This window comes from Fundulus heteroclitus, chromosome 10 (assembly GCF_011125445.2).
Source record: "Fundulus heteroclitus isolate FHET01 chromosome 10, MU-UCD_Fhet_4.1, whole genome shotgun sequence".
Classification (NCBI taxonomy): Eukaryota; Metazoa; Chordata; class Actinopteri; order Cyprinodontiformes; family Fundulidae; genus Fundulus; species Fundulus heteroclitus.
The window spans coordinates 27372500-27400273 of NC_046370.1; the positions used below are offsets into that span (position 1 = coordinate 27372500).

The 27774-nt window shown below is 43.3% G+C and overlaps 1 protein-coding gene across 7 annotated transcripts; it reads right to left on the reverse strand.

The window, feature by feature from the left end:
- Nucleotide 1: 1 nt before the first annotated feature.
- Nucleotides 2-27774, reverse strand: slc38a10 (solute carrier family 38 member 10). Of its 7 annotated transcripts, none has more exons than XM_021323371.2 (18): nt 27586-27774; nt 27140-27391; nt 23926-24043; nt 23688-23733; nt 23459-23552; nt 23159-23302; nt 19211-19335; nt 12407-12509; nt 12068-12250; nt 9706-9817; nt 8567-8673; nt 8152-8305; nt 5629-5787; nt 5110-5547; nt 4883-5017; nt 4129-4149; nt 2988-3128; nt 2-1939 (listed from the first exon to the last, which is right to left on the reverse strand). In XM_021323371.2, exons 2-18 carry the CDS (start codon nt 27227-27229, stop codon nt 753-755), a joined length of 3357 nt encoding a protein of 1118 aa, XP_021179046.2. In that variant the 5' UTR covers nt 27230-27391; nt 27586-27774; the 3' UTR covers nt 2-752. The 7 variants fall into 7 exon arrangements, with proteins under 7 accessions (XP_021179046.2, XP_021179045.2, XP_021179047.2 ...); XM_021323370.2 differs by lacking the exon at nt 19211-19335 and adding an exon at nt 20043-20167; XM_021323372.2 differs by lacking the exons at nt 4129-4149; nt 19211-19335 and adding an exon at nt 20043-20167.

The following is a 27774-nucleotide window of genomic DNA, read 5'->3' on the forward strand; positions in this document are numbered from 1 at the left end:
GTGTTGTCAAATGTCGTTTATTGATTTTTATCAGCAAATTGGGCAGGAAAACTGCACATAGAAAAATATGCTTGTAAAAATGTCTAAGAGGTTGAAATGATATGATCCTCACAGGCGAGACCATAAAATGTAAATCTTACCACCCTCTTATTATTGTGTAGAAAAATGAATGTCCAGGGGAAAAAAAGAGAACACAGTGTGGGGAAAAAAAAAAGAAAAATCACACATTTAGTCTGTACTGCAGGCTACAGAAGAAAAGGCACCAATAAATCTGCAAGGATAAGTCTATGAATAATTAGACTGTCCAGATTTGAAAAAAGCCCACCTATAGTCCATTTTATCAGGCTACATTATATATACACGACTCAGGTGAAGGTAAACGTAGCCCCCCACCTAACTGCAGATATAAAACAGGGACTGACAACACAGACTCACTCACTCCTGATTACTGAGGGGTTTACAGCATTTACACATGAGAAACCCACAAAGTGAACAAAAAGACTAAAGCATGAACACATCGGACATTAATATAGGATATTCCTGGTCAGGAATGTCGAATATTGCATAGATATATTTGTATTTACAGTGACCTTTTCAAAATGATGTTCTCAGAGGCAAAAATAAGTTAATATTTACATACTCTAGTGAAGACTTTGGGTCAACTTTAGAATACACGGTATGTTTCTGAAGCAGGAACGGAAGGCAGTGGTGTATTAGGAGGTGCAGGTGTGGGGTCTGTGCTGTACAGCGGGTTATTTTGCTCCATCCTCCTCTGTGGCCTGTTTAATCTGCCTGGAGTGGACCACTGCCGCAGCCAGCAGCTGCTGCTCCAGGGCAGCATGCAGGTCTGAACCCCCCAACTCCAGGAGGGGCTCCAGTCCGGGGACCCCTCTGGCTCCTCTAGAGTCCTCCAAGGGCCCTGCGGCTCCTCCGGCTCCTCCGGGTCCCAGGGCCCTCTTCCTGCGCTTCAGATCCGTCTCTCCCTGCTCCCTTAGCTTCTCGGGGGAGCCCTGGAGGCGTGTCTCGGCTCTGACAGCCTCATCCCCCACGCCTTCTCTGGGGTCCGCCTCAACAGAAGCCTTTTCTTTGAGGTCTCTTCCTCCTTTTTTCAAAGCTTCACCGTCTTCTCCCCCGGCCTCCCGTGCCTTTTTCTCGGCGTTTTTGGCTTCCATGGCGCGCTGCAGCTGGGCCAGCCTCTCCCGGGTCTCCTTCGCCTCCTGCTCTTTCTTTGCCCTCTCGTTTATTTCATCGTCTACCTCCTGACGCTTCTTGCTTAGGCCTGCTCTCTCAAGCTCTTGCTCTCTGAGGAGCTTCTCTTTTCTCTCCCGCTCCAGTCGTTCCTTCTCCACTCGTGCCTGGACTTCTTTTTCTATCCTCTCCTTTTCGGCTCTCTCCTTCTCCAACTGCTGCTGGGCGGCTAGCTTCGCTTGCCTCTCCTTTTCCAGTTCTTTCGCCAGTCGCACATGTACTTCCTTCTCCATCGTCTCTCTCTGAAGTCTTTCCTTCTCCAGCTCATTTTCACTAAGCTTCTTTTGATTTACATCTCTGTCCAGCTTGTCCTTCTCCGGTGCTTCTTTTTTAGGATTCTCCATTGCTTCCTTTTCTTTATCGACGCGTTTTTCTTCATCTCTAACCTGAGAGGCCTGATCATTTTGAGACTCGCCCTTTCCTAGCCAAACTCCCCTGGCTCCCAGCTCCCTCTGCTGCTGAGACTCTCCCCCTGGTGCAACTTTACCATCTTCCTTGTAAGCCGCCACCGCAGCCCTTTTAGCAACCTCCACCTCAGCTCCTGCATCCCCAGCAGGATCAGGCTTCCGGTCCCCCCTGGCAGCCTCCTCTCCATCTCCCGCTGCCTTCAGGTCTGACGCCACGCCGGCATCTTTAGCTTTCGCCGCTCCTTCTTCCTGGGTACCTTTCTCTGCCTCAACATCTGGAGCTCCTTCACATAAAGAAATGAACATCAAATTAATGGCAGTGGTGCATCCATTATCAAGCATGTAAGGAAACAAACACTCCATCCTTTGCAGTAATGTAGTCAGAAGGAAGCTTGCACACAGATCAACAATATGTGTTGGGACTTTGAGGCTTTATTATTATTATTATTAGGCCTTTGATCTGCTGTTCGCTCTTTTACCTCCTCTTCACGGCCAAATATGATGTCAGGGTTTTCTTTGGGGGGGTGTTGTAGAAAACTGCAGCCTGAACAAGCTACGTTAATATTGACTCAATCAGCCTATGTGTAATTTGGAGGTGCATGCTCTTCTCCACAGTTGGGGGCTTTATTCAGTGGGGAGTGTGCCAAAGCACAAATATTTATTCCCTCCTTTGGAGAACATGGATCATTAGTTTGAGCTGTTGGTGAGATCCTAGAAGCTCCAACCAGGACACCGTGCACATAGCAGCTGCAGTCCTAAAAGCCTTGCAATAAATTAGGCGGCTTGGAGCGCTGCCTGCAGGTCGCTGTTCTTTTAAAACCTCTGCAAAGCAATCAACGCCTTGGATAAGTTACCACTACCGGGCTCGGCTACGCAGGACAGCATGATTTCACCGCAGCTTTTGTGATTGTGGGGAACTCTGGTGCTCCAGATGAGCCGGGGGAACGCGTCAAGAGCTCAGCTCAATGGGGAGTGTTCTGGATGTACAGAACAAAGACCATCAGGGTCCTGGTGCATTTTTTATGTAGTGATGCAGACAGAGTCTGGTGTGAAAAAGGATTCTGAAAAGTTAAGATGCAAGGACTTCATTTCAATAAACCTAAACTAGAATGAGTGAAAGATATGACGTGATCAGAGATCTATCAACAATAGTCAAGTTTCTATATTTTTCTGAGGTACTAATCTAAAGATTTTGTGGAACAATGGAAGGCTCTGTTTAATGAAGCAGATTGTTTTGTGGCGGCACTGTGGAGAGTTGTTATCCTGGGCTGCTAAGCAGTCTATCGACCCTGAGCTTGAGTAACACATTGCACATGTGGCGTGGCTACACACCGCCGGGCTGTTTCTGGTGGATTTCCTTGTGCTGCTCCTCTATGACAGCCAGTAGTTTCTCCTGCTGGTCAAGAAGTCTCTTTTGTTGCTCCTGCTGCTCCTTGATCACCTGCAGCAGCACCGCGTGGTCCAGCTGGCCCTCTGCACCGAGACAAAAACATCCGGTTTAAAGGAGGAAAGCAGCAGCAGAGAGAAGGTTCTGTGTAAGACTCAGAACAGGGAAGCTAATATGAATCTACTGAACACACATCTCTAGACCACAGCCTTAAGAATGAGAAGACGCAGACAACTGTGAGCACACACTATGTTAGAGGAGACAGGGTAGACGTGTCTTCAGGGTTTGAGATGCACCAGTCAGAAGATTCTGACTAAATCCTGATCTCCAGTTTTTGAAAAACTTTGACCTGCAGAGAAAGTTTTTTTTTTTAAACAGAATTTAATTTGTCTTTAAGATCAAAAGTATATCTATTAAATAAATAAATAAATATATCTATAAAAAAAAAAAAACAAGAGGACAAATATTTTCCTCTAGGCTTCTGGCTGTAAGTGCTCATTAAATATTTATATTCAGAGGCAACGTCACACTGTGTGTGAGAGCAAGAGCTGTAAGAAAAGGATTTACAACAGTAGAATAAAGACAAAATGATCAGCGAGTAGCATCTAGTATCAAGGATTAGTGTGGTTAGCATTAATAATAGAGCGGTTATCTGTGTATTCCATGGAAAATGTAGATCTTGACTTGAACTGTAAGACTTCAGAAAGGCCGGAAAGATTTCCTGATCCATCATGATCCGTATTGGAGGTGGAAAAACAGAGCAAATACGCCGTAACGCTCAGACTATTCAGACTGTTATCTGCTTTAAGTCCAGCTCTTTCTTGCAGCCTGCAGAGCCGCAGACATGTCTGAACATGTCCCTAAAAATGGGACTTCAGAGTTTCCTGTGACTGACCAGTCGCAGGTCAGGGTCAGTGAAGTGGAAAATTGGTTAATTCTAGTAAACAGTGGATTTGTTGGTGCATCTCTTTTCACTACTACTGCAGTATTTAGTAATACGGGCTGTGTTAAAGTAATGATTACTGATCGGCTGCTGAATGAATGTGGAAAACAGATCACATGACAGAGAATAGAAGGAATCCATACCTGCAACCAGCTTTTTTATCACTGCGATTTGAATCCGGAAGAGAGAAGGAGAAAAGGAAAGCGATTAGGAAGAGGAGAAAAAGAGGCCAAAAGGAAACAACAGCATCTCAGAGTGAACAAGCCAAATCAAACTGCTGCGTGCATGAAGGGTCAGGAAATAAAACATGATTCCCATGCGTTTACCGCCTCTAATAATTAGGAATGGATCCCAGAGATCACATCAGATGCAACAAGCAAGGAAAGAAAAGAAAAAGCAGCAGCAAAAGGTGTTCTTCAACTCCAGCAACCTCTTCAGGAATCAGGGCAGCTCTCTGAGGTAGATCTACATAAACGGTATGTGGTGGTTGCAGCCTCCTGCTGTGGGGGACGCTATAAATGAGTTGTTCACCGAGGTCCTTCAAGTGGACTCACATTAAACCCTTTTGCAAAGAATGGGAACATTTTCTAGTTTATCACATAAAATCCCAATAAAAATGTGACAAAGTTACTTAAATCTTTAACTCCTGTTATCAAAATAGTTTCAGAAACCTTCCTTGTGTTTTTAAAGGAACACCGCTGCATCATAAAAGCATACTTACTGTTGGACTGTCCTGGTGTGGTCACTCAGCCTAACCCTTGGTTGTGTGACCATAGCAACCTAGGGTTAGGCCGAGTACCCCGACCCTAAAATGTGAAAATGTTCTCCGCATCTTATGTAAACATTAGTGATTGAAGACCATTAATGAGTTAAAGTAAAGGTGCCGGCTTAACCTACCCTCCATCTTCTCGTCTGCTGTATTTTTGCTGTCTGCAGCCGCGAGGCTGTCTGCAGCTGCAGCTCCGTCTGCGGCAGCATGGCCGTCTGCGGCACCGTCTGCAGGAGGATGGTGCTTTTCTTCAGGAACTGCAGCTAGAAAGAAATGAAATGAAAGCTGAAAAACACACCGAGGACGATGCTCCATTTTTTCCCTATTAATTTAAAGCATGGCTTGAAATGTGTACCCTTTTCTGCTGCATTTGCTTGGTTGGCAGCTCCTTTATCTTGTGCTGCTGCTGCCTGATTGGCTGCCATAGCTGCATTTCCATTCAGAGCATCTTTGACAGGTTTTTCCACCTCCTTCAGAGGAGCTGAGTCCCGTTTTTCTAGCTGTCCAGCAGGCTTCTCCAGCACCTCATTGGACACAACGTGGCCTCCCACTTTTCCGTCCTTGCCCCCAGCAGCATCTGCATGTTTCTCTTCAGCGTTTTCGTCTTTCCCGTCATCTGCCTTCAGAGCGGGCCCCAACTCGTCCTTTTGTGGTTTCTCTTTGACGCCTTCTTCGGGGGGGTCAGCTTGCTTCTTTTCCTCTTCCGGTTTTACGTCGTTCTTCCTCAAGTCTACCCTCACTTCGTCTTCAGGGATGGGCGGCTCGTGACGATGGGCTTCCCCCTCTGGCGCGGCTACAGCAGAGTGAACAGACGACAGTGATTCTACACGGCTGGAGATCCGGTCTACTGGACAGTTTTCTTGGGCTTTCTTACCGGCGTCAGGGCGGTCCAGCTGCACCTCTTCCACCTCCTTCCTCTCAGCTGGTCCTTTGATCTGGGGGGGCTCAGCATCTCTCTCTCCAGGTTGCTCCACATTTCCGTCTGGAGGATCTGGCTTCTCCATTTCCACCGGTTTCTTGACCGCAGAGTCATCTGTGAAGAAATAGCAGCTTTGTCAAGGTGACTATTCCTGCAAACATCTTTCCATGAGGGCTCTTTGAAAAGCCTTGGGGAGTTTGAGTAACACCAACGTTTCACTTTCCCCTTGCGATTAAAAGTATTGTTGATTTGAATTGGTTGTGCGAGAAAAATGGAATTACACTAAAACGTTGCATACTGTGCATCACTAGCTAAACATTACGGACCAGGAGCTGCCTATGGGTGTCTCAATGAACTATAGCATCATCAAAAAGTACATTTATTTTCATTTTGATGATTGGTTCAGCTATGTAGAAAATTAGAATGTTAAATAAGACCAATTGCTGTCTTTGGTCCAGGCGTGGAATAACACAAGGAAAACACGACCCTGACTCCAGCAACAGCCCATCAAGGCTGGCTACGTTCACACTGCAGCCTGAAGTGACCCAATTCCGATTTTTTTGCCCATATGCGACCTGTATCTGATCTTTTTATGACAGTCTGAACAACACAGATCGGATTTTTTCAAATGCGACCCAGGCCACTTGGGTATGTGGTCCTGAATCCGATACGCATCTGATCTTTTCAAATGTGACCTGTGTCTGTACGGCCAGGTCGAATTTATCCGACCTGTACGTCACGATACTTGACAAACGTCACTATTCTGCGTCCCGCTATGCAGAAGCGGGAAGAAAGACGACATCCACAACGGACTACAACGAGGAGAGCAGTCAATGGGGAGAAAGCTCCGGTTAGAAAATAAATTAATGACCGCAAAATGCGCGACAGCATTATAATCCATGTTTACTTCCGCAAACACTGAGGACGCCTGCTACGTGTGACGTCATCGCGTCCTCGAGTGCGCATGCGGGACACTTAGGATGAACGCATTCAGTTCACACAGGAGATCACATACAAGTCGCATATATTTGGAAATGTGAACGACCACGCAAAAAAATCAGATTTCACAAAAAAAAAAAATCGGAATTGAGCATAAAGACCTGCAGTGTGAACGTAGCCTCTGTTGCTTGTGCACCTTGTTCTGTCGCTCTTTTTCCTTCCACTCAACTTTCCATTGATATGCTTGCACGCAGAACACCGTTTGTGACTTGTAAACTCATTGACTGCTGAACAACTGCCTAGTCAGCAGTCTTCCCCGTGCTTGTGTAAACTATAAAAATTTAGTTTTAATAATAATCGTTTTTATTATTCTTGTGTGATGTTTTAAATTTGGGGTTTTATTAGCTGTAAGCCATGAGAATCAAAAGCAACTGAAATAATCGTCCAGAACGTGTAATTAATCTATGTAATAGGTGGACTCCTCTTTCTTCATTCAAATTGCTAAGATGGATGATATTTTTGATGATATTTGGATTTACAAAGATGCACCTGTGTCAACAGTTTTCAAGCGGTTGACTTCAAAGATCCCCTAGGTGGCAGCAAATACAAAAACAAAAGAAGCGACAACAGCTGCGGAGTGCATAAAAAACGGGAAGAAGGTGAAAGATGATTTCAAATAATAGGAAGCAGGTGGATAGTTTGCTCCATGTGGGCTAATATCAGTAAGATGATAAACTGAAAAAAAACAAAGATGGCGTCTCATGTCAGTGAACAGTTTAGAGGAAATAAATGTGGAAGAGATTTTTTAATAATGAGAGACTATGAGGTGTCCCACTATTCTTACTGCAGTGTTGCCCCTGACAAAAACAACGTTCTCAGGGTCTCGTATTCATTCGCTTCATCTCCCTAGAAACCCACGCTGTCCATCTGCTTCATGCAGCCTGAGCCTGCAGACGTTTTATAGCTGCCACAGGAGGGTTGGGGGGGGTGGAGGAGGCTGAAGACGGGGTGTTTTAACGGGCTGGGGGCTGGTAGGAGAAATGAACAGAGGCAGAGGAGCTGAGAGAAATTGCTGGAGTTTGAAGGGCATCAATCCCGCTTCATCAATGTCACGCACTGAGCGCAGATATTATCAGGAGGTTATCTCCCCTCCCTGCCTGCCTGCCTGTCTGTCTACCAGTCACCCTGTCTGGCTCTTTTCTTGTCAGGGAGATTAAAAAAAAAAAAAAAATAACATCGTTCAGCTGCGACTCTGCGCTTGTGTTTTAATCTCAATGACACTTTGCCTCTGGTTCAGTTTGTCTTCACAAAGCTGGGCAATTGAAAAGCAAAACAAGAAATAAGCATCATCCTCCTGCTGCTGCTGCATTTCACGTTAAATAATGACATTCGGTAGAGCTGGCCAATCTTACACTTAGACGGCCCGGCTCCGACCCGCTGAGGCAAATGTTTCCACGGCTCATTAGTAAACCACTTTCATTTACAGTCCATCAAGTGGCTAAGTGTCTGCCAGCCATTAGAGGATGTGGTGATCTTTACCGTGCGGGTCAGGGAGGTTTGGCAGAGGCTGGATATTCTTGTTGGGTGCCGGGGGAGGAGGAGCTGGGACTTTGTAGCCGGGGCTGCTGCTCGTCACCGACAGCGTGGTGATGGTGCTGACCAGGAGGATTCCCAGTCCGACACACAGAACCAGCTACAGGGTGGGCAGAAGAGACAGAAAACAGCAAAAAGTCACAAACCTCATTTACACACATGTTGATTTGCAAACATACACACGCCTCTTTAAAAGGGTTTCACATTCTGTCACGTGATGGAGCAAAGCCAATCTGCTAAACATAAAGCCACAATAACTGAGGTTTGTGGTCGTGATGTGACAAAATATGAAACGGTTCAACAGGATAAACATGTGTTTTCTCCAAACACATCATCTATTAAGCGCAAGGGAGACTAAAACCTGAGAAATGAAGCCATTCTTCTGAATCTTTCTGTAGATGAGAGCAGGACAGATGAAGCATATGAGGCTCCCCATGGTGGCGCCCGTCAGACCCAGGATGGTTTCCACTGATGAGAGAAATATATAACGATAAGGCCGAGTTCCCAGTAGATGTAACAGGGGAGACAATTTGCAACTGTAGCTTAAATTACACAAAAATCTTCAAAATGATGTGAGCTTTCTGAGCATTAGGCTTAAAGTCAGGTAAAAATACACAAAAACAACCAAGTCAATGTTTCTATAAAAAGGAAGCCTCTGTCTATTTAAACTGAGTGAGTTTGAATCCGTGTCTACCACCTATAGGCAGTACCGACCAAGCTGCTCCTGGCAGGGAACAGCCAGCCTGGGTCCAGGTTCTGCCTGTGAGGATCACCGTGCCGGGCATCAGGCCCAGAAAGCTGTCGTTCATCCAGAGGACGGACACCATATTGTTCTGCTTAGATTTAGTGTCCATTCCCCCCGGGGTCCTCGCTTCCCTTCTCCCCAGTCTATTAGTCTGATTACATACACAAAGAAGCCCCCCCCCACCCCGTGTTTATGTCTGCCTGTGCGGTCAACCAATCAAAGTTTTAACCAACAGCAACAACATAAAAAAGATGAGTAAAGTATAAAGTAACGCTAACCTTTGCATCTCCACCCTTTTGGAGGAGTTTGTGAGAGGTAAACCAGCCTGAGGAAGCTCAGACAGAGACTGTACTGGGGTGTGTGTGTTCATGGACTCGTCTTTGTGTGATTTTATATACGTGTGTGTGTGTGTGTGTGTGTGTGTGTGTGTGTTTGTGAGAGTGAACTGAGGAGAATAACAGCCCTATCTACCCGTCAGCCCATCTAAAAGGAGATAAAAGTTGGGGCCCTGATTTAAAGACTGTGTTAGAGTGTGACAGTCACTGACTCGTAAAGTCACATTCACACACATCGTAAAGCTCCCCAGCTACCCCGCCCACATAAAGGAACACATGCACCTTAAAGACCTCCACAAAGTGGCGCACACACCTGCAATTTTATTCTCCTTCAGTCCCTGCCACACACACACACACACACACACACACACACACACACACACACACACACACACACACACACACACACACAGGACGTACCATTAGGGATGAGAATGCCTCCCAGCATGGTGCCAAAAACAATGCAGAGGGTGATAATCTTGAAGCGCAGAGGGGGCATGTAACCTCCGGCAGCAAACGTCCCATCTTTCTGCTGTTAGATGAAAGCAGAAATCAGATTTGAAGAAAGAACAAAAGCAAAAAAACAAACAAACAAAACAAAAACAAAAAAAACTACCACTGAGGGCAACTAAACTAAAATCTAAAAAAAGTAAAAAGTTGATTTTTGGGGTCTTGAGGATAAGTGAAAGAAGTCCATCATTAGCGTTCTATTAGTGATTAAGTTACACTGCCTCGCAAAAGTATTCATATTCACTTTTTTCACACTTTTTCACATTATAGCCACAAGCTGTAAAGATCAAACTCCAGTCCTCGAGGGCTGATGCCCTGCAAACTTTTAGCTGTGTCTCTGTTAAGCCTAGACAATATAGGAAAAAAACATGTCAATAAAATAGAAATCATTGATCGATATCAATAACTGTCAAAAAACTCAAAACAGACAATGCAGCCCTGGCCATTTCATGCTGTTGCTTAATGACCTATTTTTAGATACAGAACACACAAACGCAGAATTCCAACTCAGCCCTTAATTCAACCAACTTTTTACCAAAACTGCAAGTTTTAAAAAAAAGAACATATTTCTCTGAACTCTTTGAAGGAGGCGGAGCTTGGTGATAGAGCGTTCCTGGGTCTGCATTTGTGATTGGCTGGGAGGATGTAATGATTGCAATATTAACCTACATGTTAGGCTAGAATGCAAAAGGAAGGAAAAATGTTCTATAGAACTTTATCTTGACCCTTTTTTTCTGTTGCATCACACATTGATTGATATATATTATCAAATTTTTTTTATTTTTTTTTTAAACATATGCACGGATCGATGGCCCTTTTTAAATTTCGTTGTTCTTGTGACAATGACAATAAAGTTTTCATTCATTTATTCATTTTCATTCATTCAAATTATCGTCCAGCCCTAGTCTCTGCTTCAACACACCTCACAATGTATCCAAGGCTACGTTCACAATGCAGGGAAATGCGACCCATATCTGTCTTTGTCACGGCAGTGTGAACAGCCCAATTCCGATCTTTTCACACACGCAAGCCCCCCACCCCAAATAAATCTGATTTGTGCCGCTTCCATATGCGGTTCTAATTCGGATAGGAATCGGCTATTTTTCAAAGCATCTTCAGTCTAAATGGTCATATTGCATTTCATCCGTCTTCCACGTCACTCTCCTGTCTCTCACTACACATCCACACACAACAGTTAACGCTCCATAGTAGGCCATTAATAGCTGTGCTGCTTTCTTCTTACATTATTTCGTCTTGCTATGATGTGGTCTTAATAACGTCGGCCCCCATCGCTCAACAGCTTTCTAATAATAACAACAAGGAGCAATACCGGCCAGTATCCAGGTTTAAAAAAAACTTTATCGAACACTTCCAGAAACAATTACCTTCCCCATTACTTCTGTAAACAGTGCGCTGCTGTGTGTTCTGTTAGCTGCGCATACGGGTTGCTTTGCGGTCTTGAACGTCAGACAGAGGTCTGATGACGGCAGCGTTCAATAGTACCGCATTTTTCAGACGATAAGGCACACTGTGAATTAACGTGTCTATGTGTGTCTATGTCCACACATAAGCTGCACCAAATATTCTTCCCAAGTGTGTAATATCACTCCACCCCTTCACCTTCACAGCTCGCTCTCCGTCAGAGTAGTTGGACTACACTGCCCTGTTTCTAGCATTTAGACATTACAGTCAGGCAGTCTTTTAGACCTTTAGACATCAAGAAACTAAAACTTCTGAGCAAAATTGCTTGAGTTCAGTCAGATTGGATCGATAGCATCTTAACAGTAATGAAACCTACTTTTTGTACTTTGATTGGGCCATTCTAACACAGTTTCCTGGTGGGCTTACTGTTGTGCCATACTGTTTTTAGATGATGGATTTCTCAGAGCTCGGTCAGATGATCAAAGCATGGGACATTGTTTAAGAACTAACTCAGCGCCTGCCTGATCTGCCGTTTGCCCTCCAACAAACCTCTGAGACCTTCACAGACAAGCTGTATGGCTACTGAGATTAAATTACACCCAAGTGGGGTCTATTAGCTAAATAGATTAAAGCAACTGCTAGCACAATGCGTCAGAGTATAGAGGGCTGAATCAAGTTCATGTTTCCTGTTTGGATTTTGATTTTTTTTAAAAGCAGCTATTAAATGTATAAAAAGAAAGGAACCACAGGGGTGTGAATACTTCCTCAAGGCACCATAAATGATTGGCAACGAATGACGCATGCTAACAGCCTTCCGACAGTCGGGTGGATAAATTATATCTGACCCTACCTGCTGCTCAAAAAGCATGGTGTTGATGGCCTGGCGGCAGGGCAGGATCATCATGGGAAACCCCACGGCCACAGACATCATGAAGCCCACACGGATCATCTCTGTCACCAGGTTGGACGGAAAGTTCATCAGCACATTGCCAGCGATGTTCTCCGTGAAGCTGACGTAACCGAAGAAGCCCACCTGGCGAAGAGTGAAATGGAGAGCGTATTGTTGATTTGGGGGGGGGGGGGAAGCAGCACGTTTTTTTATTTATTTTAAAAAGCAAACGGTCCGATAGCAAAGCCAGAGCTAAACGGGACAGTGGCAGGTGTGGTGAAGAGTACGGGCTCTACTCACAGTGATGTAGAAGACGGTGACCACGTTGAGGGCGGAGGTGAAGATGGTGCTCATGCGTTTGACGGACGGCTCGTCCAGGCTATCGTACGTTGGCAGCACCTGCCTGTGAGGGACAAGCAGGCCAAAACAACAAGCTGGGCATGCCGCTCCACACTGCACCATGCTGGAGCTGCTGCTACATGCTGCCTGCCTGCCTGCCTGCCTGCCTGCCTGCTGCCTGCTGCCTGCGTGCGTCATCACACACCTAAATCCTCCCCTGGCAGGAGGAACCCCAGCGTCCTGTTTCTACTTAGGTCAGGGAGTGTAGACCCACAGATGTTCAGTAAATTGTCTTTGTTTATTTTCCTGCCCTGACAGCTGACAACCTGACAATCTTCACAGCCACTTATACCGGATTTAATACTGGGATCGGCCCTGTAAACTTTTTTAATGAGCAGCCATATAAGGGCCCATTAGGGCTTCTCAGTAATCAAAGGATGCATCTCTTTTCTCCTCTCCTTGTCAGAAGTGGACTCATCTGATCTTGTTCCTTTTGTTTATCCCACTAAAACGTGACTAATGCAGATACAACATAAACATGTTTGAAATTAAGCTTTCGCCAGCTGCTACGCTGAGGTGCTTGTAGTTACATGTGGTTTACCTGATTTTGCACACTTTTTTTCCTTTTCCTCTTAATGTCATGGGGGATAATAACTTTGCAGTTATGTCTAATGTTTCTACAGAACGTTTCACAAAATGTATGAAACCCAGCGAGTGCCAGCTGTAGAAAAAAAGCTGATAAAAATCTTAAACATTTAATGTGCATCTAAATGACCAAACAAGATGTTTTCCCCTTCAAAATCTCTAAAATAATGTGTTTTTTATTAGAAAGTTGTTGCATGATTTACAAGTACACATGGACAAGGAACCATATAGGGCAACTTCCCTTGCTACGATTTTAAGCTAAAAAAGATTTGTCAGAAAAGCAGGAAAGGCCCTGAAATCCTCTCCATTGAGACTATGGTATTAACATTTGTCATCCACTAAATGTCCTAAATAAGGGGGTAATAAACCATTATTTGGGAGGTGTAGCTTTTTTTTCCCTCCATCTGCTATTTTTGTAAAGCTCAGGCCCGTTAATACTGATTTTAGCCAATTCGGATTTCTTTACTGTATAAACAGCAGTAAAAACGTCTTCCTTTGTCTGCAGACGTGTCTCAACATGTCACAGTGACTAGCCTACAACTCTTGATTAAATCTCTCTGTGTTTCCTCTGACTTTACTTTTATGATTACAGTACTATTGCTCCATACTGCAATGACAATATCAGTTATGATTAACCATTTTTTCCTCATTTCTTTTCCTTCATTTCAGCGTCTTGGTCGTGCCTATGTACAGTGTGTTTGGTGATCAGGAAACTCCAACCAACAAGTGAAGCTTGAAACCATCCAATTCCTGGCACCAGCTGATTTATCAGTTCTATTTGACAGCAAATACTTAAAAAAATCTATTGGTAAGGTCACCAAAATGTTAATACTACTACATTAAATTAAAAACATGCTCTTATATAATTTCAAGGGATTTTCCCCATCAGTTTCACTACCATGTGCTTTACTGGCGGTAATTTATACCATAAATCTCTTTTTTGCTAGCTGGCACTTTTAGGGCTCCGTATCGGTGTACGGTAGCATTAGAAAATCTGACATTTCTATAAGTAGTATCTCGCACTAAAACGTTAATGTCTCAGATTGGGATTAGATTACAAGAGCCTTGACTATAGAATCGCACAAGTATGCTCTCATAGACGGATAAGTTAGATCTTAAGGGAGGCTCCCCGTGTAGATTACAGAGATCTAAAATAGCACCTCAAAGCTCATGCACCTGTGGATTACCAAGTCAAGATCTAAAGAGCAATTACAACAGGAGTGTGTCAGTTCATGCAAAATGTGAGTAAATGACAGACACAGGATTGAAGTGTGACGCAATGTGTGTGTGTGAGACAGAGTAGGTGACAGTAGTCAAGGCTGGTTGAGGTACAATCTTAAACTGACCCTCTCTCTCTCCATAATTTCCTGCTCTGTGCTATAAGAGGGGGCGGGTGTGTGGAAAGGACCATTGACACATTAACCAGTAAATTTACAGGCTTTATAAATAACAGCCAGTGCCTGACAGGTTTTAGAGCATTATAAACTTTCCTGGCAGACTCCTTTTTTTCTCTCTCTCTCCCCTCACCTTCTTTCTCCAGCACAAAAGAAGAGCCACGGAGCAGAAATAAGAGAGGGAGCGAGAAGTCATAACTTTCTCCCACTCTTGTTCTTTCTTAGCTCGTCTCACTTTCACACACTCTGATTTTTATTAGCTCGAGCCTTACCAGGATGCCATTTCTTGACACTTTTGTAATGTGCAAAGCCAATAAATCTTTCAGCCAACATTAAATAAAACAGTAAGCATCTACTGGTCACTCAACCGTCCTCACTCGAACCCTGATGTCCTCTGTGATGAAACTGAGGAGATACGCTGGAGACATTCCTCAATGTTAAAGGAATGGCATTTTTTACTGTGCAGCAGGTTATTCAACCACCTTTGCCCTGGCACAAGTGTAGCCACTTCAAAAATACTGGCTTCTAACAGTGGGAGTAATAGATGAAGAGACAAATCAAACATTTGAGAAGTACTGGACCTAAAGAGTCGACAAACACCAGCTTATTTTAGATTTTTAGAAACTTTATGGCTATCCGGACTTTTGTTTTTCGGGATTGATGTGGATGTAGCTACTGTTAGCAATAAAAGACAATAGCAATATTTTAGCTCTATCCTACGGTTGTTCCTAAAAGCCAACATACACCTGAGGTTACCAGGATAAATGATTTAAAACACATACTGTGGCATAACTCTGTACACCATTAGACTAGTACTTTATTAATGCACCTCTTGATTCAATTTTAACATTCAGCCTTCTTTGGCAGGAATCGATCAGCATGTCGACTCTTTCCTGCTAATATTTGCTCACTCTGCCTTGCAAAACTTCTGCAGGATCTATTAGATGTGAGGACATCTCTTGTCCACATCTGTTCAGCTGAACTGTAGAAGTCAGTTCCAGACTCTGGATAGGCCATTCCAGCACTTTACATGTTCTGTCTACACGTCATTGGCTTGTTGATTAGGATTTGTGTTTGGACTCACTGTAATGTAAAAAAACATAAACCCCTCCTTAACTTTAACTTTCTGGCAGACTGCTAAAGGTTTTGGATCTAAACCTTTTGGTATTTAGAGCCATTTATCATTCCCTCCACCTTGACAAAAAATCCCTGAATAGAACAGGAATAGAAACATGTTTTACTGTTGGTATGATATTATTTTAGTGATGCTCCGTATTGTTTTACACCTTTTGGAGCAGTGGCCCAGAACTTCAAGTTTGGTTCCCTGAGACCATAACTCATTAACAGACAAGGTTTCTTAAGGATTTTTGCGGACCTGGATTTTTGTTTGGAAGTAAAGGCTTCTGTCAGTGTGACCCTAATGCTTAGCCTTGACACATTGGGAATGTAGCAGGTTGTGTCCACATGAACAGGGTCCTCACCAGGATTTTTTTTCTCCAGTGTAATGGTGGACGGCTGGCGGTGCTAGTGTGTCGTTCCGCTGCTTCTCTGGATGCATTCCCCCAGCGGAGCGTTGTGTAGTGGAGCTCAAAGGGGACTGTTCGTCAAGCTAATAACAGCTAGCGTCAGCTTATGTTGTTCGCGGGGTTTATAGCTGCGTTGATGCACGTCCAACAGCTTTACTGACTTATGGCGTTACGCCCTAATTTCAGCATAACTGACAACTTTCAGCGTAACGGTCCATTACGCTGAAATGCGCTGGCGAGAACCCTGATCTATAGCACAGCTAGTCCTTGCAGTAAATTCCTGCAGCACCTTGAGCTTTGTTGTTGGGTTTGTTGCAGACTCCCCGACCAGTTTCTGCCTCCTCGTTTCATTATCTATAGAGATCTGGACAGTTCTTGTATTGTTCATGTTGTCCTGAATACTTCAGTATTAGTAATGCACCATAAGTTGATCCTATTGATTAATTAATTGCACAGCGGTATATAAATAGGGCAGTGGAGCTTTTTGTTCCGTTTTCCAGGCTGGTAGCTATGTACAATGAGATCCTGGCGATCCTTTCTAACCTCAATCAAAACTACGGCTTTAGTTAAAGAATACGAATGTTTCCCACATTTTAAGACAATGGAAAATCCAACAAAGATGGCTGAACAGGTGTGATACAAGAAGGCTCAATGTTGAAACTGAATTAGGAGATGCTTCCCCAAGGTATTTGCTTGAGGGTGTACACACTTATGCAACCAGTCTCCTCCAGACCCCCCAGAATTGGTTGGTTAATCACAGCAGCTGGCACCTAAAAGGGGTTTGTAGGATTTTAAAGAGCAAATGTATATGTATCTAAATAATGAAGGAATATGTTCACAACGTAATGCGTAATGTGTGTGCTTAGTTTAAGTGATCCGAACCATCAGAAGTGGAAATAAACATTTTATTCCTGTAACTTAGACTAGTTTATGAACATAACTGCTATACTGAATGTGGAGCTCAGGTCGGGACCGCCAACTATCCAAGTCACATTTCAACCAATCATTGGATTTGATTTTCCAACTTGGAGCTGCTGACTTCTGACATCCAAGTGCAAACTAAATCTCATTTCATTCTTTTCTAGTTCTCTTACAGTTTTCTTTACCAAGTTTTCTGCTCCGCGGACCTTTAAGATGCAACTTTTGGAAATTTAAAAAAGGTCAAAATAAATAGTTTCCTTGACTTTGGTCAAAATGTCTTGGTAGGAATGGTTTGTCCATAAACATACACACATTTTCAAAGATTTGCTATCAACTCCTAGCAGAGGGACATTTTTACTGCACACTTTCCATGTCCCTAAGAGGAGCCAAATGTTACTCATTTTACTTCCAAAAAAACAAAAAAACAAAACAAAAAGAAAACAGGGCCAGCTCCCACCACGTCATAATGGTGATGTAAAATAATGTTCTAGCTGAAAATAAACACATTTCATGGGCGTAATAAAAATCCAATGTGCTAAGAGCTGTTTAATCAGCCTGTGAATACATCAGTGTGTCTGTAGGATGGCGGCAGTCCAATGCGTTGATTAGTGGTTTGGCTGAAGCTAAGTGAGTGCTTGCCTTGCTCAGTATGACCACAGGCCAAGAAATCCCCCCTTGCCAGATATCACTTAGCACAACGAGTGCAAAACAACCCTCACACAGACACACTAGTGCACGTTTTCTTCGTGTTGACTGACATGCACATGCCCATCACACCATGTTTAGTTAGCTCTGTGTCATTACAATAATTAAAGTCTGTTTTAGGTCTCCAGGCTTATAGCCAGCCACTCCCATCGCTTTAGTTAACTTACTCAACACCCTACCACCACCCAAACATTTGCACCTTCATGATCTCACCATAGAACACCTTAAATCCTTCCCCAACACCGCATTCAAAGCTTGCACAAACTCCATCCATTAGGTCAGTTCAGGCAGCCCCCAACCCGCTCAAGCCAGTGCAAACCCAGAACAAGCAATGACGGTGGCGCACAGCACAAAGCAGGGACTGACTGAGCACACAGACGGGTGAAAGAGAAGAAATGCAGAGGCCCAGAGAAGCTCCTACTCTAGTGTGATCGCTACACTCACTGTGGGGAACGTCAGTGGAATGCAAAGACAGTATTTGATCACTGGGTTTCCATTTAACAGCAGAGAAGACATAAAATGAAGTTTTAGATTACATTTGGAGAAGGCAGACGTTACTGTAGAGCAGGCGTCGACAAGTCAACCACATGAAACTGTTTTACAACATAACCTTGCCTTAAGACTTAGCGTAAATCCTTACATCCTTAAATTTCACGAGTATACAAATAGATGTCTTAAATTACGTAAGACCATCCTTAAAGGACAAAACATGGACTAGCAAGGTTTTGAAAGGTTTCAAAACCTCTAAAACTTCTTTGGTTCTTCATTTGATGTGATATGATCTGCCCATCTAACACTGTTATTTACATGATCAACTCACAGAAAATCCAAATATCGTTTGGCCATTTTATTTCTAAGCTCTTACAGGTGCCAGGCATTTAAATCAAAAACAGCTTTCTTCTAATTTTAAAAGAACCATAATAGAATAATAGATCAACTGTTCACTATAGTCTCATGTCTTAGGAATTAAAAAATAAAGGTGTATCTTAAAAAAAAATGACATGATATTTTCATTTTGCATCGATGTAATTGAATCGTTCCAAATTTAAATCGATGTGCCGATGTGAATCAATGTATTGTTGTACCCCTAATAATAACCCAGGCCATTTTTTAAAAGAAATCTCATTAAATATAAATTATGTTTACTTTAATGTATTCTCTCAGTTTTTAGTTTCTGGCAACAGATGCCATCTTAGAAACTGGACTGTTAATTTGAAACTTTATTGTAATAACTATGGAAATTGTTCAACACAGGGAAAAGAACATTTCAATTAGTTTTTTGTTCATATTGCCCAGCTCTAATTAGCAGCAGCATCAACTATTGTTGCTTTTTGGTTTTAAACCAAAGTGATTAATGTAGATCATGTTCTACAGTTCAGGTTAATGTTTTGTAAACCAAGGTTGTTGTTTTTTTACTTAAGGGAATCAAACTATTCGAATCTTATGCCAGCCCGGGCCTATTTAAGATGTAATAGCAAATAAATTGCCAAATCTGCAAAGCTATAGCTGGACAAAACGTTTTCATTTAAACTCCACTGTTATCCTTAATGGTGGATGGCGTGAGGAGTACTTACGACTGGCAGGCGAAGGCCATCCCACAGATAGGGATACAGCGAAAAAAACCCTCCCAGCGCACCATATAGACCTGCCCTAGCCACCAGCCGCTGAGCAGCCCATGTTTGAACGAGGACAGCACCATCTGAGGGGAAGGAGGTGGGGGGGAGGAGGAGGAGCGGGGGTTACAGCCCAGACCAAATGAGCACAAATGGACGGAGGACATGAAGAGCACAAAGGAAAGTTGGATGATATCCATGTTGACAGCTCGCAGATTTTTGAGACTTAAGTGGGTGAAAGGAGTCAGAGAACATGAGAGAGAAATGAAAGGAAACCACATTCTGTATGAAAAACCCGTCTGTCTGAGCAAAACCCACAGAATCAACAGACATTCAACAGACTGACTAAAATAACAATGATAAAACCTGAAGGTGTTTGAAAGAGTTAGATCAACAATCTCACAGGTTTTCCACCAGCATGTGCTTCCTATGTCTTGCTCCTTTAAGCGGCTGAAAAACAACAAAACCCAACCCTGTATAACCCATAATCCATCACTTCCATTAGACGGCTGCTCGTTCTGGGTGTGTGTCCCTGGACGGAGGGCAGCAAACCAAACTTTTTGTTAAAGCCCTCTGCCTTATTCCTACTGCCACCAAAGACGCACACACACACACACTGAGCTCAAACAGCTCAAACCAGAAAGGATGAATGATGGGGATGAAGGAGAGGAGCGGGCAGAAGGTTCAGGTGGGATCATAAAGAAGCATTCAAGGGAGAGCAAAGCTTCCCTGCCCTTACCGTGGTGTTATTTTCTATTTATTTTTTTGCTGGGGGGGGGGGGGGGTTACTTACGGGTGACAGCAGAAGGTTGTGGCGATAATGGGCAGGCACTGAATGACGCCCCTGAAGCGCCACAGGTGAACCTGCTCCACCCAGGAGCCCGAGATTATGCCGTAGCGCAGAGACGACAACACTATCTACATCACGAGAAGCAGAGACAGCGGTGGGAGGGAGGGAGGGATGGAGGGAGGAATGGAGGGAGGGAGGTGTGTTAGGTAAAGGAGAGGAAAGGCAGGGAGGCAGGACAAGAGAGGGGGAAAAAAATGAAGGGAAAGTTATAAGATGACGGGTGAGAGAGGAGATCAATTAAGGGTAGGATGGAAAGAAGGAGGGAAGGAGATACATCTTTTAGAGGGTCAGAGGTCAGAGCCTGCTCTAAAGTCAGACTCACCACACCACTGTTCTACGTTACAGGCATGCTCCACAACTCACACAACACACAGAGAGCACGCATGGGAGTTTGAAGGCTCCAGTGAAGCTGAGCTGTACACAAACACGGTGCGTGTTCTCTTAAAGAGGAAATAAACTAATTCACACGAGGCAGAAAACTGCTGCTGGGCCTCCTTAGAGGCCTGAGCTGCAACGCTGCGTTAAGGAGACTCCGCCATCAGGGCCTGCGTACAGGAAGAGGAGGCAAACATGGCTGGCCTCCTGGAGTCAGCCTGGAGGTAGGAAACTCCTCAGGCTCTGGAGACGGAGCAGCAAACGTCATCGGTAAGATCAGCCGCCACTTTTACCTCTGGTTCTTGTTTGTCTAAAGTTACTTTATCCAGACAGTGGCTGTCTGCTTATTCTTTACACTTTGCTAACGGGCACAAATTACTTAGTATTCCCTCAAACAATTCAAATTCTGCAACATCTCTACACATCTCTCCCTAAAGGATGCAGCACACAGTGCCTTGTAAAGTTTTCATACCTCTTGTTTACATTTTGTCACTTTTCAAATGCAAACTTATTTTACTGAGATTTTTTTGGTGATGGAGAAGCACGGAGTAGCACGAAACTGTCTAGCAGAAGGTAAACGCTGTGTTGTTTTTCATTTTTAATTAGAGAAGTGTGGCATGGGTTTGCATAGAACCACTTTTTGCTCCAATTCCAGCTGCAAGTTTTTAAATTCACATCCCTACTGTGTCATTTAGGTCCTTTTCACACCTGACAGTCCGGTAGGCTCGGTTCGATTGGGGACCAAATTGCACATTTTTTAGCTGGTGCGGTTTGCTTTCACGCTGCACTTTGTCAAACGAACCAAACCTTATGACCAACATGTTCCACTCCTCGCCTGTGGTGGCGCTGCACCAAGACGCACAGCAGTAAGGTGGTTGGGTCAGCAACACAGCACAACTTCCTTTTATGCAAAAATGTTCACAAAATGAACTGGCTACAGATTTTAGCCGCATTTGAACTATTCAGCAGTGGAGGACGAGGCGGAGGACCACAGAGATTGTTATATTTAACACAAGGCGGGTAAGAAGGCTCTGTATGAGGCGGCGGCGCCCAAGCAGGGACGCATCCTGCTTCACTGATCTAATGTCACGCTTACACAGACGTCGAGAAAGGTTATTCACAATATATGGGTTACTTCATTAGTAATATTGCTTAATTACAATTTTATTTACAAGCAATGCCCTGCGCTGTAGTCCAGTTCCTGCTTCTGGAGCGCCCTCCAGTCCACTTGGCTTTCTCAGTTCAACTGAGCCGAGACCTAGGCATTAAGGCGGACCCGAGTTTGCGCCGCCACACCTCCCCAAACGAACCGGACGTCCTGAGCGAATGAACCAGGGTTCAAACAGGGCTGTTTAGTCCGCTCTAACCGATGTGTTAGACAGATTAGATGTGGGATTTAATACAAAGGGCAGCGCAGCAACTGTTTTCTGCCTGAATGATTTAGTGTGAATTTGCTCATCAGAAACAGGAGCAAGACAGTATCTTTTTGGTAAGCAAAGGCATCAGTACAACGGAGCAAATAACAATTAACACAGAATAACATTTGTCCAAAGAGAAACAGAAGCGACGACTGAAAAGCATAATGGCAAGATAGATTCATCTGTTTTGTTTACACAAATTACTGAAAAAGATCAGTCAAATACATCGCACAAACATTTAATACACAATGAACTTAAAAAAAAACATGTGTAATAATAAAACAGCTGTTAGTTCCTATCAAATTAGAAAGGGAAACAAGGAATTCTGAATGGTTTGCACTAGCAAAAATTTGCAATAAATGTTTCAAGGATGAGTTTAAAGATGCCAGGCACTGAAGCGCTACCTTCCCCCTAGCAACTGTGCAATAATAATAAATCAAAATGATATAGTGCTTTTTAAGACACGCTTAACAAAGAAAGAGAGCCCCAGACAATATAAACAAATGTCTGCAAGTTGAGAAGGGGATTATGGTTGATAGGCCAGGTAGTAGAGTTGACTTTAAGCAGGGTTTCCCCCACCGGGCTGCCATGCTTTTTTTTCTTTGGAGCTTCTTAGAGAATATAATATAATGACTTGGTTCATAAAGATTCCTATAAATCTTTGTTGATGAACCATGTGCTTACTCATTTCTATACATAGGACACAGCAGACATTTTGCTGCCGCCGTACAGGAATCAAAACCCAGAGAAGGACAAATTGGAATCAAAACCCTCCAAATATGGATGGATGGAAGGAGCTTTAAATGAAAACACATCTTTACTACTTTAATAGTTGAGTTTGCACTACAAATTAAAAATAAGGCAATGAAAGCTATTCAGTTTTTTTCATCAACTTTGAACATTATTAACTCAGTAACAGCTTCCAACCCCATGATTGTTAATATTGCGACTTGGGAAGATTTCTGAGTGGAAACAGCTTTCTTGGTGCATCTCTAATTCTAAGATCTAGATGAACGCGTTCGGACATTTGGCATCTCTGTTAATTATCCTTGACAATCAGAAAAATAACGGCAAACATCCGAGTTGTGTTTCTCAGTTCTGCTAAGAAAAAGCATCTGACCCCAATCTAAACATAAATTCTGACCTGTCTTTAAGAAGGCTTAGATAATTCATTGTTTTGCTAGTGCAAACCATAATCTTACTGAGCTTACTGATACTGCTCACGTGTACGGAACAGAGGGAGTGGCTGTGTGGTCTCGGGCTCACCGTGAACATGAACAGGGTGTAGAACATGAGCGCCATGGCTGAAAAGGACTGGATGGAGGACATCATGTTCCTCTGCAGGCTCAGTGGGAGGACGACTAACAGCGAGACGGCAATCAGCAGAAGGATCCGGAAACTGCCCGTCACCTTGGCACAGCAGAGCAACGTGGTGAGACCGGGAATTTTAAACCACTTGTTTGTTTGTGGTGTAACAGTTCATTCAGGATAGGGTAACAGCGTAAATATGAACCTTGATAACAACGTTGCTATTAATTGTGCAACTTCACAAAATAACTCTCAAACCTGTAAACCCAACAGCTGAGCAAAGAAATTGGAGCCCAAGTCAGCGATGACGACATAGAAGGCGATGCAGGTCCCAAGCATCAACCCGATCATACTGCAGAGACAAAAAGCGCTTAAATTCAGTCAAAACTTTAACGTTTACGTTACATCTAAAGCAAAGCTCTAAAACAATAAAAAAGCATTTAAAGATCTAAACCATTTAGAGACAACACATGAAGTGCAAACTTGCCTCGTCTCTACAAGCGTTTTCCCAGGTTTCCCGTAGGCATGGTAGGCTGCAGACAGAAAAGCATCAACGTGAACAACACCGAGAAACCTGGATGAGAAGAATCTAACAGCAGCTCATTTCAACATCAGCTAACATCCTTTAATGCGCATCCTGCTCAGTATGAGTGCAGGCCAAAGTATTGCTCGCTGTCTTGCTTCAGCATTGCTACCAAAACAAGGATTTCAGACTGTTTACCCACCCAGTCCAGCATAGGTCCTTCGCTTGGTGTTGCTGGCGGTGTGGACCAGGAACATGCAGGACTTGTGGGTCATCCATGAACAGAAGAACAGGAGGAGGGTACCCAGCACGATCCCACACTGAGAAAGAACAGAGGGCGAGGTTACCATTGATCACAGTGCAACACATCCACCTCCAGCATGTGACACGGGAACTCAACACAAGACGTAGAAAACCTACTTTTGGTCTTTCATAATTCTCAGAATAAAGAAGTTCCAAGGTTTAAGGAGACCGTTTACATTATTTATGGGTTTCTATAAAGTAGTTATGAGTAATCAATATCTTACCTGCCAAAATTCACTATTAGCATATTCCAAGAAAAGTGCAGTTCTGTCACGTTAAAACATTAAACCGTCCAGCACCTCATGCCAACTGTGTTCTATCAGCCTTTAAACTGCCTATAGCTGCATGGGAGTGGTGGCCTAGTGGATAGGGAGGCGGGCTGTTGCGTCTTGGAGAGGCCACTATGATCGCCGGTTCAAAAACCTGTCACCCTGCAGTCCATGACAACAACAACAGCAACAACTTCTCCATGTGCAGGAGACTGCAGAAACAAAACATGTCAACCATATCCTGACAGATGAGCACTAAACTAACTATCTGCAGTTCTGAAAACGCTAAACTCTGGTGCCTTGCAGAGGTATTCACACACCTTGAATTGTTTTACATTGCATCAGATTACAATCTCAAGCTTCAATGGCTTTTGTTGGGAATTTTACGTAAAGGACAAACCAAAGGTAGCACATAATGGTGGAAAATGATGACTGGTCCTCAACAGCTTTGGCAGATGCATTTATATTTAGTTTACTTCAATCTGAAGATGATCTGAAGGCTTTGTCTAAATCCTGCACTGAAAAATGTAAATAAAGTACTGACCAGACCGGAATATGACGTGTAACATGACAACGCCCCAAAAAGGCTTCAGATTAGATTTCAGATTATTTACTGTAACACATAATCCCTGTGACATTACAGAGCAAAGGTTGTGCTGTGGGTCGAATTCTAGAGCAGAAATTAATGAAGATAATCCCAAATATTCATTCAAAGGTGACTATTGTTAACCCAGGAAGGAACAAGACTCATGATGTAAACATGATTCATCCTACTTTTTTATCCAAGTACACGAAGCATGCTGAAAACAAGAAAGCAATGAGTCTAAAAGCAAAATAAACGTATAAAATCCTAAAAGAATCCATGTAAATAATTCCTATCCGGCTTCCTGCCTTGCTTTATCCAGCGCTCTGGTTGTATTTTCTCACAGGAGATGTCAAACGTTCTTTAAAATGTTCCAACGTTCTGAAGGAGGCTGCTGATAAACCCTGTGATATTTTACACCCTCTTAACCCTGTTCAGAACCAGCTCCCACCGGTGGGAGCAGTGATAGCTGGTGCTGGTCAAAAGACGACAAGCAGGGCACCCCCAGGACATTTTAACAGTCCATCGCTGAACCAGAACCCATGAACGAACATCCAGTCCCAGATGAGGGTGCGTTAGAACCGCTGGTTTGCCTAAAATGGATGTTTTTGAATGGTAGGAGGAAGCTGAAACCCGGTGAAAGCCTATCATGCACAGGAAGAACGAGCAGTTTCTCTTAGGATCATAACTATAGGTGGTGCTTATCATTAAAAAAAAACAAATAAAGCCAATGTATAATCACAGGATGACAGCATAAGGCATAGATTCAGAAATAAATCAATCTTGCCCAGGTGAAATCCGCCATCATCAATAACAAGCTTCAAAGATGCAGAGTATGAAATGCATTTATAAATGTATGATGTAAAGTTTGTGTTTCATAATAATGATATGATAGTTTTCCAGATTTCCTTCCCCCAACTAGATTACTTCAGTTAGTAAGGTTACACCTTATGAAACATTTATGCTAGTCACCATGAGGTTGAATACAATATGACTGGGTTATTAAAGGATGCGACAGTTAGACGGCACAAAAAGCACAAAGTTTTAACACTCTGGTCCAACTTTAGCCCGATACAAATAACGCAGTGTAACAAGCTAACGACGTCCAAAGACATACATCATCACAGGAAACCATGTCCATCCATTGTCATTACCCTGCTGGTGGAAGATTGCACCAAAAAGTGCTGTTTTAACCGGGAATGAGTAGAATTTTATTTTTAAAAGAGACCTAATCTCCTGTGGGTTGTTGTTTTTAATGCATAAATTAATCCCAAAATTAGTTCTACCTCGTGCAGATTCAGGTTTCGAGTAATAACACATATTTCGCTGACTAGAATAATGTTAACATTTTGGTTAGAACACTGACTCGAACCTGATAGAGAATCTGTGGAGGGAGGTAAAGAGTAAGGCATGGACGACTTCCAACCCCAGAGACTTGGGGTTCAACACCAAAGATAAATAGTCAGAAATACCAGTGGAAAAATAAAAAAGCAATCATAAAAAGAGTTTGATTCCTGCACATCAATAAAGAATTTCTTCAGAAATTATTGATTGACTCATTGACATGCTTTTTTTAATTAAAATGTAACTAAAATGCTCTATGTTGATGTTGAGGTAGTGAACATTTATTCTAAAGTACCCAGTGTGACATATTGGTTGCATTAGAGAGTGGTTACGAGTTTATTAACTGGCATTTATTCTAACCAGTATAAATGCAGAACATTAATCTGAGTTCAATGGTGGAACTAGTCAAGTCAAAATATAACAACCATTTTGAAGTTAAGCCTTTTTGTGATTTAGACTTACCACTTTTCACAGATTTCCCTGTAAATTGAGGGAAACAAATCACCTAATTATAAAGCTCCGCACATGGCCGATGGATCGTGCCAAATTACCTTTCATTGCCCTTTCAGCTGAAATCGATTTTAACATACAACTTTTCCAAAACACATATTTCTTTATTATCTTGTGGTAAGTGGCTCAGGGAGCAAATGTCATTTTGAATGTCCACATACATTGATCTCTTTGAGAATTGCAACTTGGAATAAACGTCATGCATTCCTCCATAACAACTTTTAAAGCTTATGAAACGTTCATTACCGTGATTCTATATACCACATAAGAAGATGACAAAAAGATCAAACACTTGATGAGCAAAGTATGAGCCAAACCAAATGTGTTTATAGTGCAGCTCAGCCCGTCTGTGCAGAATAAAGGGCCCGGCTTGGGATGAACGGGCCAGCAGCTGTGAGTTGACCCACCTGTTTGAAGCAGAAGGGCATGGTGAGCACACTGACTCCCACGATGCTGTTCACCACGTTCATGATCAGGCCCGAGTTTGACGCCGTCATCTTCCCTTGCTAGAGGTGCGGCAGCCTCCTCGTCGTATGAAGCAAATAAAGCCAAGCAGGGCAGGGACGGGACCCCGGTGAGGACTACCGGCGGTGCGGTGGGTCGGTCTAATCTCCGTTAGAAGCTGCGTGTTTACTCCGCGGATCAGTGACGTGGCGCTTCTGGGAGGAAACACATCGGACAGCTAGGTGGAACGCGCACTTCTCTTTATTTCCTGTCTAAAACACTCACCGATAAACAACGTAGAATGCGTCTGAGCAAGGTTAAACAAGTGCATATAGACAGTTTATAAAGTTTAGAGTCATTAGCCACAAAGCTAACTCTCAAAGCCGATGATAACCTCCTAGTTACCCACCTTCGTCTCCGCCCTCCCGCCCGACGTCCTGCTACGTTATCATCATGATTCCGCCACATTCATCCTTTTATTTGGTGACCACAGGCGTGTTGGTTGGAGCACCGAGAGGAAAACTTTGGTGTGTGACAGTTCAACAACAAATACAAGAGGACCGTTTCCCCCAACGCGTATCCAGGAAGTAGTGTCGAG